Source organism: Salvelinus alpinus, chromosome 1 (assembly GCF_045679555.1).
Source record: "Salvelinus alpinus chromosome 1, SLU_Salpinus.1, whole genome shotgun sequence".
Classification (NCBI taxonomy): Eukaryota; Metazoa; Chordata; class Actinopteri; order Salmoniformes; family Salmonidae; genus Salvelinus; species Salvelinus alpinus.
Window position 1 is genome coordinate 30,110,443 of NC_092086.1, and position 13,805 is coordinate 30,124,247.

Genomic DNA, 13,805 nt, shown 5'->3' on the forward strand with positions numbered 1-13,805 from the left:
ACAGTACCTCCACCCAGTAGTCTACAGTACCTCCACCCAGTAGTCTACAGTACCTCCACCCAGTAGTCTACAGTACCTCCACCCAGTAGTCTACAGTACCTCCACCAGTAGTCTACAGTACCTCCACCAGTAGTCTACAGTACCTCCACCCAGTAGTCTACAGTACCTCCACCCAGTAGTCTACAGTACCTCCACCCAGTAGGATACAGTACCTCCACCCAGTAGGATACAGTACCTCCACCCAGTAGTCTACAGTACCTCCACCCGGTAGTCTACAGTACCTCCACCCAGTAGTCTACAGTACCTCCACCCAGTAGTCTACAGTACCTCCACCCAGTAGGATACAGTACCTCCACCAGTAGTCTACAGTACCTCCACCCAGTAGTCTACAGTACCTCCACCCAGTAGTCTACAGTACCTCCACCCAGTAGTCTACAGTACCTCCACCCAGTAGTCTACAGTACCTCCACCAGTAGGATACAGTACCTCCACCCAGTAGTCTACAGTACCTCCACCCAGTAGTCTACAGTACCTCCACCGAGTAGGATACAGTACCTCCACCCAGTAGTCTACAGTACCTCCACCAGTAGGATACAGTACCTCCACCCAGTAGTCTACAGTACCTCCACCAGTAGGATACAGTACCTCCACCCAGTAGGATACAGTACCTCCACCCAGTAGTCTACAGTACCTCCACCCAGTAGGATACAGTACCTCCACCCAGTAGGCTATGTCTGTCACACATTCCCACCTATCCGCCTCACTTAAATACGTCTGGCCACAGGCTAGTAGTGCCCTCAGTACCATTTAATGTCCCTGGCTCACTTCATCTGTACCACATTTTATTTAGCTGTCTTGCTGATAGCTGCCTTTTCTGAGTGCCAGCCCAGTGGTAGGAGTGTGTGTGTGTGTGTGTGTGTGTGTGTGTGTGTGTGTGTGTGTGTGTGTGTGTGTGTGTGTGTGTGTGTGTGTGTGTGTGTGTGTGTGTGTGTGTGTGTGTGTGTGTGTGTGTGTGTGTGTGTGTGTGTGTGTGTGTGTGTGTGTGTGCCTGTGCCTGCGCGTGTGTCCATTTTTTTATATTCCCCCTCCATCTGGGCAAGTCATTAGCACCAATGTCTTCGGTACCAGCCTAACAGTAAACTTAATGAAATCAGCGGAACATGAATCATAGGCTACATGTTTATTATACACTGGGCTGAACTACTGTGGCTCTAATGGGACTGCAACCCGACTGCAACCACAGCATGGTATGAGTGGATGCTCTGGGCAAAGCTGTCCCAAAACATTCCACAATGGGACCCGGAGGAATGGCTATGTATTTGAATCATTCCATTCTATGGGCATGGTCTCAACTTAAGGTGCATGCATAACATAACTCTCATTGATATCCACTGTAGGCATCCGAATTGACTGGTTTTGTACTGTAGATCTATGTATCTGCTAGATATGATTCGACCCTTTAATAAGTCTGGTAATGTGACAGATCATGTAGACAGTCAAAGACTCCATCCTGGTTACATTGAACATGCCATCGTAAAACAACCCTGACATCATTGCGCCCCATCGTGAAAACAGTAGTACCAAGACATAATTTCTCACACGCGAGCCAAAAAGGGGATTTTGGAGTTTAGAAGACTACTAAGTTATCCAACAGAAATGACAAACTGTGATGCTATGACTGTAGTATTACTGTAGTGTACAATAACCAACCATTGCACTTCAGTTTTCATACACAGATAATTCCACAGATAAACCCAGAAGGAAACTGTGATCCAGTTGTTCTAACTGATTTGTTTACATTGAAGAGGATGGAGGTTTTAACAATGTAGACCTATAAAACCCGTACATGACTGAATGAGTACATCAATTCAATTACAGGTTCATAAACCTTAACGTCTTCCGTTCCGCAACTAGACAATTTGTTGTGGCCCTAGTGGTATGCAGCTCTTAAGAATCTGAGGCCACAATTTGATGCATGCCATCACTTCCTAGCATTGTGGATTTGTTTACCCTTATGAAAATCACCTGACGTGGATACAGTTACAGCCCTGTAATTATTGGAGATTAACCGTGATGAGGGACCTATATATTTTGCGTAAGGGACGGATGAGACATATATGGGCATATGGCAGACTAATCAGAACCAGTCACGGAGGAGGGTTGAACGATTTTGAGGGTTCTCAGTTTGAAGAAAAAAAGGCTGATTTGTACACACCAGATAAAAGCAGGATTACAGTGTAAAAGAGGTTTCTTCTGATTACTCATAAATGAAGACAGTCCGTACTACAAGGACTCCACACATTTTCCACACTCTGTGGTTAGGGTAGTACACTGTATCTTGTTAAACGAGTGACTCTGGCTTTAATTGTTCAGAGTAATTTGGCTCAAAATGGTTTTACTTTAAATTGGTGGTGAGTAAACCTGTTTCAGGGAATGTTTTTTAGAGATGGGATTAGGAAGTTTTACAATGGGACTTTATACTATTTCAGGACAAAACTCTTGCTTCAATACCACTTAACATCCAAGTTGCCAGTCATTTATAATTAGCTTATTGGGGCTTTTTTGGAAAACTCACACAATTAAAATTCATAGGATGGCAGACACCCAGAAATGGCAAGGTGCAGAGCTAAATTGCTATTACCAATTGGATGGGAAAACTTCACACTTTAAACTATAACAGGATTTTTAATAAACGATTTACTACAGTACTGTTGACAGTCGCCACATTCCAGGCATTCTGTTTTGACTAACAACTGAATCTATATCACTTAACATCTGAAAAGCACAATGATATCACAGAATTCTTTAAGACTAGAGATTGCCTCGAAATATACTGTGTTCACACGCAGGGGAAGCATCTCAGACAAATGAAATGGTAACTGATACCTTTCTGATGATATCACAGAATCCTTGAAGACTAGAGATTGCCTCGAAATATACATCTACTACTTAGTGCACCGTTGAATATGTCTTCAATTGATAGCATAGTACCTTCAGAGATGATGTGCCCTACACTCTTAGAAAAAAAGGTGCTATCTAGAACCCAAAAGGTTCTGATTCCAGGTAGAACCCTTTTGGGTTCCATGTAGAACTCTTTCTACAGAAGGTTCTACATGCAACCCAAAATGATTCTACCTGGAACCAAAAACAGTTCTCCTATGGGGACAGCCGAAAAACCCTTATGGAACCCTTTTTTTGTACGTGTAGCCTGGTCCCAGATCTGTTTATGCTGTCTTTTCAACTCCTATAGGCTATATGGTCATTGTTTGGAGTCAGGCCAAACAATTACCATATATGAGTAGGCAAGACGGCACAAACAGATCTGGGACCAGGCTAGCTGTACCTCCCTTTCAGGTGCTACCGTGCTAAGACTTAATGAAGTACACACCTGTTATGTTACACGGTTCAATTTCAGCTGCCAAGGACTCCATTCTGCATGCCATAAGTCAGTATTTAAGTTCCATGGTATAGGACTAGTTTTATATAAGTCTATGGTAAAGCTTTGCCATGCCTATATAAAGCACTAATTGGTTCTTGATATGTTCCATGGTTTTATTAAACCCAACCACCCACTTATAAATTCTTTATGATGGATTGACTTGAACACAAAGTAATTACTTCCATGTGTGGGAGATCAACTATAGTCAAAGATTCAGTCATTAATTAGGACATTTATGAAGAGGACAAGAAGATAAACTATGTAACTATTGGTTTCCTAGACTGACACACACACACACACACACACACACAATCCAAACTTACACACAATATTTTTCTCAGCTAATCGCCAGCAATGAAATCCCATACTATCTATTCCTCGATAGTTTCCTAGTCGTTGTGGACATATCTGTGCCTTGTTGTCATGCATGTGATATTGAATCCTCCCTCACTCAGTCTTTCCACTAGCTGTGTGTGCCTGTGGCGTCTGCTTTCTTAGGATGGCCACACCACAGTACAGTCTGGTGACATACATACAGCACAGCACGCAAGCAGAACATCACGAACTGTCATTTTCTAAATGCAGACGTGGCAAGACTGCATAAAAAACTCTATAGGACTCTCAAAGTCAAGTCTATAGGACCTTCTCAATAGTGCACTTGAAAAATAACTTCACATGAACAGACACAATAAAAGAAAATAAGTTTCCCAATCAGCGCCCGGGCTACAGATGAGCTTGAGCTTGGGGTGAGAAATCGACAAGAAAGGTGGGAGCTGCTGTCTGTATGAACCCAAATGCAGGAACTCAGTGTCCTCCAGCTGAGAGGAGAGATACCTACCTGCTACTACCTCTACCACCCAGTCATGTGTTGCTGATGAGTGCTGAGGATGGATGAAGGTGTTGTAGCGTGTCATGCAGACTGTCTGTGTAAAATGAACCTCCAAAACTCATCTGCCTTCCTTCCTGCCTGTGTGCCTCACCTCTGCCTGCTCCTGGAATGACAGCTACCAGCCCTGTCATCTTTTAAAGATCCACCACACTCACCTCTGCGTTCATACACAGGGGAAGCATCTCGGACAAATTAAATGGTAACTGATACCTTTCTTGTGTGACTGAGTGAGTGTCAGTATTTGGTCATGTTAACTTGGGGCTTATTTTTGTGTAGAAATGCAAAAGCTATACCCCACAGCAGAATTACTTTTGTTTCCCCACTCAAAAGAAAGAATTATGTGTTTTCTTTTCACAATGCGATTCCCTTTCTTCAAAGAGCGACTTCACTCTTTGGTTCACTTTTACCCCACTGGCTTGATGCCCTGCAATGAATGACATCATTGTTACTGTCAGTGTGTGAGTGTTGGGTTGGTTTGAAGACACGCTGTGGTCTGACTGCAGGTAATCCACTCCCTGAGAATGTTAAGTGTACCTTCTCAGGCCTCTCGCTCGATGACAACATGCCATTTCACTGTGCTGAATGCTAAGCCATGGCTCCACACTCGGCTTTGAACTCATTGTTCAAGCCTAATAGAGGAGACTAGAGGATAATACCCACAGACACATATAAGCTAAGATGACAATAATCATATCTCGTTAAAAGGAGCACCTATAGCTACACAAAGCGTACACATGCATATGCTATAACCCAATCATAGTTCACCAGACTGTATCATAGACGATAGTTGGGTACAGTTACAGCTACAGTGAGATTCTTAGACATATTAAAACGGAACCTTTCATAGTTGCTATGATGATGAACAAGTTGGACATAACCCTAGTCCCCTGGAGGCTGCTGGGACATATAGTTGTGAGACTGGGTGATAGAATGCCTCTGAGGTGTGGGATGATGAAGGTGTATACTACACAGACTCAGGTTACAGGGAGAGACAGGCCTGGGTCAAGCCAGGCTGAGACTGTGATTGATCCTGATAGCAGAGGCCTGTGGGAGAAGTGTAATTCAACCTGGAACAGATGTTAAACACTCCTGGAAGAATGTGGTTACGGAGAGGGCAGAGCTGGCAGACCCACACGGCCCTTATTTACCGCCATCATGGACAACGGTTGAGCCGCACAGCGCGAGCCAGTTACAGATAAGAGGATACATTTGACTGTGGATTTGAGAAACTGAGAAATGACGGACTGTAATCAAGTCAGACAGAATTTACACAAACCTGAAAATCTGGAGTCCTTTCCTGGAAAGAAGCTAAATGAAAAAGGCTTGTTTGATCCTATGACAAGAAACATTCCAGTTGAGTTGTTGCAGGTTGAAAGAAATCCTACCATTTTCACACTACCGTGCCGACCCCAATCAAGCTTCTCTGGCTCCGATATCAATATCAACTAGCCACTATGGTGGACACATAACCAGGCAAGCTCAGTACAGAAAAGCTCAGGTTAGTTTGACTCAGTTATGTGAAAAGCCCTTTAGTCTGTTCCTCTTCAAAAGATAGAGATTCAAGTGGAGATGGAGGGTGACAAGGAGTTACCTCAGGCCTGAAGTCTGATACTCTGATCACTTCCAAAAAACACAGGTGTAATATGCTGTCTCATAAAGCCAGTGGATGAAGACAGTCTCCTCTCCACTGTTATAATGGGATAGCATGCAGCAGGCCCACAACACAACTAGAGCAAAAACCTCCCTTAACTCTCTCAATAAGTCACGTCTCAAACATCACTCATCTGTGACACTGTAGTGGAGACTCAATTTCATCTGTGAAATGTTTGAGATTATAAAAGGCACGCCAATATAAATGAACAGGCTGTAAATGTTTAATGTGACTACTTCTTCAGGCTGATTTGGCTTTGAAGAGGATTGGACCCGTAAGAGAAAATCCTCAGATTTTTTACCTATTCATAGTAGAGTAGACAGGAGTTCAAAATGCCATGGGCAATGTTCCTCACAAACAGAAAAAGACTAGATTTTTAAGACAAACATTCTAACTGTGATCACAGTGATGTGACAGAGGCTGTTGTCTAGACCAGAAAACAACAATTGGTCAGGATAAGATTAAGATCAGCACCTGGCCCACTTGTTGAGCATCTGATTTAGTGAAATCTACTGGACCAGAAATTCAAAACAAGACTTCAAGTTTTGTATCTATCATATTTCCCCATTGTAAAATCAATAAAAAAATGGTCTAATAGGCTACATTGTAATTCTGTATTAGAATCTTTGAGTAAGCACTGCCCTCTGCTGGTTTCAGAACTGCAACAATGTACTTGATCAGTGTGGCCATTCTGCATGAAATAGGCCTGCCTAATGACTCCAATGTAATTCCATACATTTCATCCAGCTCTCTGCTCTGATTAAAAGCAAATTACAGAAATGTACAATAAAATACAGATTTTAATAGAGTTTGCTAATCATCTGTCAACGTCTGCCAACTTTAAAAGTCATGCTGACAACATCATCAATGCCAGCATGTAGTTCATCGTGCACCTGCACAGCGGATACACCCTTGGGAGTCCCAGTGAGAATCAGATCCCCCTCTTCTAGGGTGATGATCTCACTGATGTAGCTGATGAGAAAGGGAATGGAGAAGATCATCTGAGAGGTGCAGCCATTCTGACGCATCTGGCCGTTCACTTTGAGCCAGATCTTCACGTTTCCCGGGTCGGGTATCCGCTCTTTGGGGATGAATTCACTGACGGGACAAGACGTGTTGAACGCTTTGGCCAGAGTCCACGGAAGACCTTTAGACTTGCAGTCATCCTGGACATCCCGAGCGGTCATATCCAAGCACAGGGCGTACCCTGCGACGTGTTGCATCGCGGAGGATTGGGGGATAGCGGTGCCCCCTTTCCCGATGACCACCCCCAACTCGATTTCATGATGTACACTGTTGGAGTATTTGGGAATGAGGATAGGTGAGCCCTCTGTCAGATATGCAGATGGAGGCTTCAGGAACAACACGGGCTCTGTTGGGACGACGTTATTCAGCTCCTTTGCATGGTCGGCGTAGTTCCTCCCAACACAGATGATTTTCTTTCCCCACTCCCAATATCGAGATACATTTCGTGAAGTCATTGTAAAGAAATCTTGTCAAGTCTACAGCTGCTCCGAAGCAGTTCTTACCATCAAAACGACCTTTGCCCACTGCAGCTTCCTTGTACAAACCTGTCAACCGTACGGTATCCCAGAGTGGACAAAAAAAGGTGACGTGTTACATAATAAAAGTTCATTCACAAATATGGGATATTTCGATACGAAGGAAATGCATTATATAAATATTACAATGAAGCTAAATTAGTGCATATATTTTACAAACTCAACCCTGATTACAAATATGACGTCGTAAAGTTCCGTGGGTTCGCTTTCTCCAGCCTATCAGCTGATATTCACGAGCTACTCCCCTGCATTCGATTGGCGTATCTGCGGAGGTCAACGTTAAAGAAGGCGGAACTCTTCTTTAAACCAAACTTGTCTGGTTCCTGTACATGCGATTGCGATATTAGCAAACAGCTACAGTGTTGCTTGCTATGTTTTACAGGTCACTGGTAGCGAGTGCCTGCACTCTTGGCGTTCTTGGAGCCGCTGCAACGTATAAAATTGGTATGTTTCGCTCACATCCCGATCTTTCAGGTTCTTTCCACAGCTACATAACAACCCTGAACGTTTCTAAACGAACTGTCACTGATGACACGCCAACGTAAGGTTAGCTAGCGTTAATTTTTGTAATTTGCACAGCATAGTCAAATGCTAGCTAGCTACTGTCAAAGCAGCCATATATCTTTGAAGCAGCTGTCCCGGGCTAGCTAACTGGTGTTGATCAGCGTTTAGCAAGCCTCTGATACTGTTACATCATCCCCTTGTCTGGCATTTCCTCTTAACATTTTCTCACACACAGACTGAACTGAAAGCTTAGCTACTATGCATAGAATGTGGCAGCATCGAAATATTTGCAAACCATTGGATTCCAGTTATTTTTATTTATTATTCTGATCTTACTCCATAGTACTTTGGCTTTGTGCTCTCTGGCTTACTTGTTTACTTTCATGTGAATGACAGCTTGAATAAATTTACAACAAGCTCTCTCTGACAGGGTTACAATAGCGAAACTTTACTTGGCTGTTCTCCAAGAACCACGTAGCCCTTGTGTACATTGTAAGCACGTTTAACCTGTATGTGAACTGTATTTTTCCACGAAAATGGATTGGTTAATATTATGTCAACTATTTATATTTTTACGATGACAAATTGGTTAGTGAGTTCTGTTATGTCTAATGTGATGAATTGTAAATATTGTGTAGCCCCTGCGCACGTCCAAGCAGCCCTTCTACACAAGGAAGCTCCTGATATCCCGATAAGGAAGTCTTTACTTCTGGAGCAGAGCGACATGAAGGTAGAACTGCTGCCAGCCCTCACTGACAACTATATGTACCTTCTCATTGATGAGGAGTCAAAGGAAGCTGCCATCATAGACCCAGTTGAACCAGTGAAGGTATGAAATGAAATATAGCCTGCTGTAGGTTCGTTTTGATGGATCAACAGTAGGATATTATGTATATACATTATATAATCATTTGATTGTCTCTTCAGGTTGTAGAAGCTATCAGAAAGCACGGTGTGAGACTTACGACAGTTCTGACCACCCATCACCATTGGTAAGTCAAGTTGTCAATCATTGTTTTGAATATCACTCAGTGCAAATGACTCAGCGAAATTACCATTGTGAGCAGTCCAATAACACTGAGATTAGATATACTGACATTATAGGATTTCTATGTACCATGTGTTGTCTCCTTCTCTCTACAGGGACCATGCGGGAGGCAATGAGAAGATGGTGAGGCTGGTGCCTGGTCTCACTGTGTACGGAGGAGATGACCGGGTGGATGCCCTCACTAAGAAAGTCAAACACTCCAACACGTTCAAAGTAAGGCCTTATACCAGAATAACCTATATTACATCACCATAACAGGCCTAAAAATATTTTAAAAACTTGTCTATTTCATTGCCAGGTTGGTTCACTTACAGTCAAGTGTTTGTTTACGCCATGCCACACCACTGGCCACATTTGCTACCTTGTGACCAAAGACAACAGCACTGAGCCTCCAGCTGTCTTCACAGGTAAGCTACCGGTATCTTTCCACTTTGACTGTATCACCTACTGTAATAGAGAGCAATAGTAATGACATGTTGGCTAAAGCCCAAGGGAAATTAATAGGGGTTTTGGATAAAAGCTGAAAATAAGAACTGTGGTAAACACAGGCTTAAGAGATCCTATATGTTCTGTTCTATGAGATAATCTATATCAGCTAATGTCCCTTTGTGAATTTTGAAGCATTTAGTAATCAAAACAAGCACATTAAAGTCTTCATAATTCATAAAGGTAATGTTAACTGACTGATATTCTCATAGAACAAAACGTATAAGCTCTCCTAAGCCTGTGTTAACCTCAGACCTTATTTTTGGTGTTTATCCCAAAAACCCATTCTTTCCCAATTGGTTTGTTCAGCCATTCCTGAGGTACACTACATGACCAAGTATGTGGACACCTGCTTGTTGAACATCTCATTCCAAAATCATGGGCATTAATATGGAGTTGGTCCCCCTTTTGTTGCTATAACAGCCTCCTCCACTCTTCTGGGAAGGCTTTCCACTAGATGTTGGAACATTGCTGTGGGGACTTGCTTCCATTCAGCCATGACGTGAGGTCGGGAACTGATATTGGGCGACGAGGCCGGCGTTCCAATTCATCCCAAAGGTGTTCGAAGGGGTTGAAGTCAGGGCTCTGCAGGCCAGTCAAGTTCTTTGACACCGATCTCGACCAAACCATTTCTGTATGGACCTCTTTGTGCACAGGGCATTGTCATGCTGGAACAGGAAAGGGCCTTTCCCAAACTGTTGCTACAAGTAGGAAGCATTGAATCGTCTAGAATGTCATTGTATGCTGTAGTGTTACGATTTCACTTCACTGAAACTAAGGGGCCTAGCCTGAACCATGAGAAACAGCCCCACACCATTATTTCTCTTCCACCAAACTTTACAGTTGGCACTATGCATTGGGGCAGGTAGCGTTGTCCGCCAAACCCAGATTTTTCCGTCGGACTGCCAGATGGTGAAGCGTGATTCATCACTCCAGAGAACGCGTTTCCACGGCTCCAGAGTCCTATGGCGACGAGCTTTACACCACTCCAGCCAATGCTAGACATTGCGCATGGTGATCTTAGGCTTGTGTGTGGATGTTAGGCCATGGAAACCCATTCATGAAGCGCCTGACAAACGGTTCTTGTGTTGACGTTGCTTCCAGAGGCAGTTAAGAACTCGGTAGTGAGTGTTACAGACGATTTTAATGTGCTTCTCTGTGGTCCCATTCTGTGAGCTTGTGTGGTCTACCACTTCACGGCTGAGCCGTTGTTGCTCCTGGACGTTTCCACTTCACAATAACAGCACTTACAGTTGACTGGGGCAGAAATTTGACAAACTGACTTGTTGGAAAGGTGGCATACTGTGATGGTGCCACGTTGAAAGTCACTGAGCTCTTCAGTAAGTCCATTCTACTGCCAATGTTTCTCTATGGAGATTGCATATACCTGTCAGCAACGGGTGTGGCTGAAATAGCCGAATCCACTTATTTGGAGGGGTGTCCACATACTTTTCTATTATAGATAGATCTATCTATCTCATTTGTTGTTTTTTAAAGCTAGGAGAACTCTATTGAAGTCTGAATAGACTCGTCGTAATACAGTTCCAGTCACAGGGGACTTCAATCTCTTAAACAGTTCTGATCATTAAACATGAGTTACATAAGTAAACCTACAGTAGTTATCTATGTATTATTAAATCAGCAGATTTTCATGGATGCCCTTTGACCCTTGTTATCTTCCTGTTTAGGGGACACACTGTTTGTTGCTGGCTGTGGGAAGTTCTTTGAGGGTACAGCTGAACAGATGTACAGGGCATTGATAGACGTGCTGGGACGTCTGCCCCCTGAAACAGTAAATATACCGCAATCACGCGGTGTTAAAAATTAACTTCTAGATATAACTTTCTTTACATGTAATGACAGCTAATGTATTAACACTATTCAGTGCCTGTCTTTATAGGTTAGAAAAGGTCAGTTATTATTACATTATATGTGACCAAGCACGTGTGACAGAGTTTGTCAGCACACATGCTTGGTCACGCAGCAGATGGGAACAATAGTGTGTTTGTGTTCCAGCGTGTTTACTGTGGTCATGAGTACACCGTCAACAATCTGAAGTTCGCTCGACATGTGGAGCCTGACAACGAGGTCATCAAGAAAAAACTAGCATGGGCAAAGGTATATCTTGATACATTTCATTAAAGGCCCAGTGCAGTCAAAAACATGAATTCCCTGAGTTTTATATACATTTCCTCACTGAGGTTGGAATAATACTGTGAAATTGTAAAAAATGATGATTAATGCCCTTAGTGTAAGAGCTGCTTTTAAAAGACTGTCTGAAATTTCTGCTGTTTTTGGTAGGATGGCGTTTTGGCCTTCCATGGTGAAATCACCATGCGGTAAATTAGTTAATAGACCAATAAGAAACAGTTCCAAACCTCTCTGCCAATAACAACAAATGTTTAGTTTTCCCCTCCCACTCAGACCACTCCAAGACAGTCATAGCTAAATATTTAGAAATGTCCCTTTTGCGAAGAAGCTATTTTTGACCATTGTTTTCAATTAAAATCACAGTAATTTATTTACTTGTTACCCAGAAATTATATTGAGAAACAGCTGCATTGGAATTTTTTTTTTGTGAACTCATGGCCATGGCGATCTTTAATGTAATCAAGAAAATGTATAATCTGCTTTTTATTAAATCCGTAGGAGAAGGTCCGTAATGGAGAACCAACCATCCCCTCCACTGTGGCTGAAGAATTCAAATTCAACCCCTTTATGAGAGTGAAGTAAGAACAACTAACGATTCAGACATTTTTATAAAGCACTCGCTCAAGTGGGCACAAGCAGCACTGATCTCTTATACGAGCATCAGACAATCCACAAGTGCCCTCTTGAGCTTTGTGTCATAGAGGAAGACGAGGGAGAGGATTTTAGCGTGAAAGTGCCAATGCTCACTCTGTATGTAGTGAAATAATTTAAGTGACATATTCTTTCCTTTCTATTCCAGAGAGAAGTCTGTGCAAGAGCATGCTGGGCAGAATGACCCTGTTGAAACCATGAGGAGTCTGCGTAAGGAGAAAGATGGCTTCCGGGTCCCCAAGGAGTGACTGCAGAATGGAGTCTAGTGAAATCCGTTCCACTACATGCGTACCAGTGCACTGCGACTTGTTACTAACAACTATGGCAAAATATTTCCTACCCGTTTCATTCACTACATAAAATACTGTATTTACTTCATTTCCACATTCTGTACATTAGCTTGTAGACCTAATGCAAGCATCAAGCAAAACAAAATATTGTAGTCTCGTCACGAGGAAGACTGGAGATTGAGTATAAACTGGATTTACAGAATAAAATTTGATCTGTATTGCAGATTGATTTAAGAATCTTGACTTGAATTAAGTTAATTTAGCTTTGATTACTGAAATGTACAGTTTGCTGTAGAGTGAATACAGTATTGATATTCTGTAATGTGAAAAATAATATTTTAATAAACCCCAACAATTCTCATCTGCAGAAGCAAAACAGAACTATAAAAAGCAGGGAGAAGCTTGAATAAGTAGACGTCTTAATGTGCAATGTTTGTAAATTAATTTAGACTTTTTGTCTCTGTATAAAGCTTTCTTATCAAGTGTTTTATTACTTTAATATGGTATATTCACTCAAGACAATATTTCAGAGGTTTGTGTATAGTCCCTTTAGAGAAGCCAGGGCTACTTTAGTGTGATTGTTGGACATATAGAAAATCAACTGAAGCACTTCCAAACATCTCTCATACTAAATAACAACTTATGCTCTTTGTTAATCAAAAGCTCCATATATTTATACACACATCAGGCTGTTGAGTGCCGATGTGAAGTGCGTGATGCATATAGGTTTTATTAAAAGCTCCATTGTCTCTTTCACAGAAAAATCAATAAAGCAGATGTATTGTTGGCCTGACAATTCATTTCATTTGTCAGAGATTCATATCCCTAATGACTATTACCTGCTTGCAGATTTCTTGGGGTAAAATGGTGATGTTTGCTTGACATTCTGTATTAACATTTCACCACATATCTACAACAAGAGAGCTGCTAAACATTGTTTAATATATTAGCAATATATTTTGACATATTGCTAATATTACCTAGTCCATATGAAATGGTTTAACATAGCTGCTTAACTGACAGAGCATACCGTATGAAGGGATGTGCCTCTTGTTCTCACCATGCCATACAAAGGGAGAAAACACTGAAAAACCAAATGGAAATATTTAAAGTGTATGCTTATTTCTACAGCTA

General features: G+C 42.1%; 2 protein-coding genes across 5 annotated transcripts; one reads left to right on the plus strand and one right to left on the minus strand.

Annotated features, from left to right (window-relative positions):
* Window positions 1-6,184: 6,184 nt before the first annotated feature.
* fahd1 (fumarylacetoacetate hydrolase domain containing 1) lies at window positions 6,185-7,466 on the minus strand. The gene has a single exon (XM_071395976.1). The coding sequence runs from the start codon at window positions 7,458-7,460 to the stop codon at window positions 6,804-6,806; it is 657 nt and encodes a 218-aa protein (XP_071252077.1). The 5' UTR covers window positions 7,461-7,466; the 3' UTR covers window positions 6,185-6,803.
* A 19-nt stretch (window positions 7,467-7,485) lies between these two features.
* hagh (hydroxyacylglutathione hydrolase) lies at window positions 7,486-13,457 on the plus strand. 4 transcript variants are annotated; one of them, XM_071395964.1, is made up of 10 exons: window positions 7,486-7,588; window positions 7,924-7,985; window positions 8,684-8,874; window positions 8,973-9,037; window positions 9,189-9,306; window positions 9,392-9,500; window positions 11,268-11,371; window positions 11,596-11,697; window positions 12,229-12,308; window positions 12,530-13,457. In XM_071395964.1, exons 3-10 carry the CDS (start codon window positions 8,770-8,772, stop codon window positions 12,627-12,629), a joined length of 783 nt encoding a protein of 260 aa, XP_071252065.1. In that variant the 5' UTR covers window positions 7,486-7,588; window positions 7,924-7,985; window positions 8,684-8,769; the 3' UTR covers window positions 12,630-13,457. The 4 variants fall into 4 exon arrangements, with proteins under 4 accessions (XP_071252065.1, XP_071252038.1, XP_071252047.1 ...); XM_071395937.1 differs by lacking the exon at window positions 7,486-7,588 and having other exon boundaries at window positions 7,815-7,985; XM_071395946.1 differs by lacking the exon at window positions 7,486-7,588 and having other exon boundaries at window positions 7,870-8,087.
* Window positions 13,458-13,805: the final 348 nt, after the last annotated feature.

Coding starts and splice junctions, on each gene's coding strand:
- hagh (XM_071395937.1), top strand. CDS start 7,913: ATGTTTTACAGGTCACTGGTAGCGAGTGCCTGCACTCTTGGCGTTCTT. Junction 8,875..8,972: donor ACCCAGTTGAACCAGTGAAG/GTATGAAATGAA, acceptor TTGTCTCTTCAG/GTTGTAGAAGCTATCAGAAA. Junction 11,372..11,595: donor GACGTCTGCCCCCTGAAACA/GTAAATATACCG, acceptor TTTGTGTTCCAG/CGTGTTTACTGTGGTCATGA.
- fahd1 (XM_071395976.1), bottom strand. CDS start 7,460: ATGACTTCACGAAATGTATCTCGATATTGGGAGTGGGGAAAGAAAATC.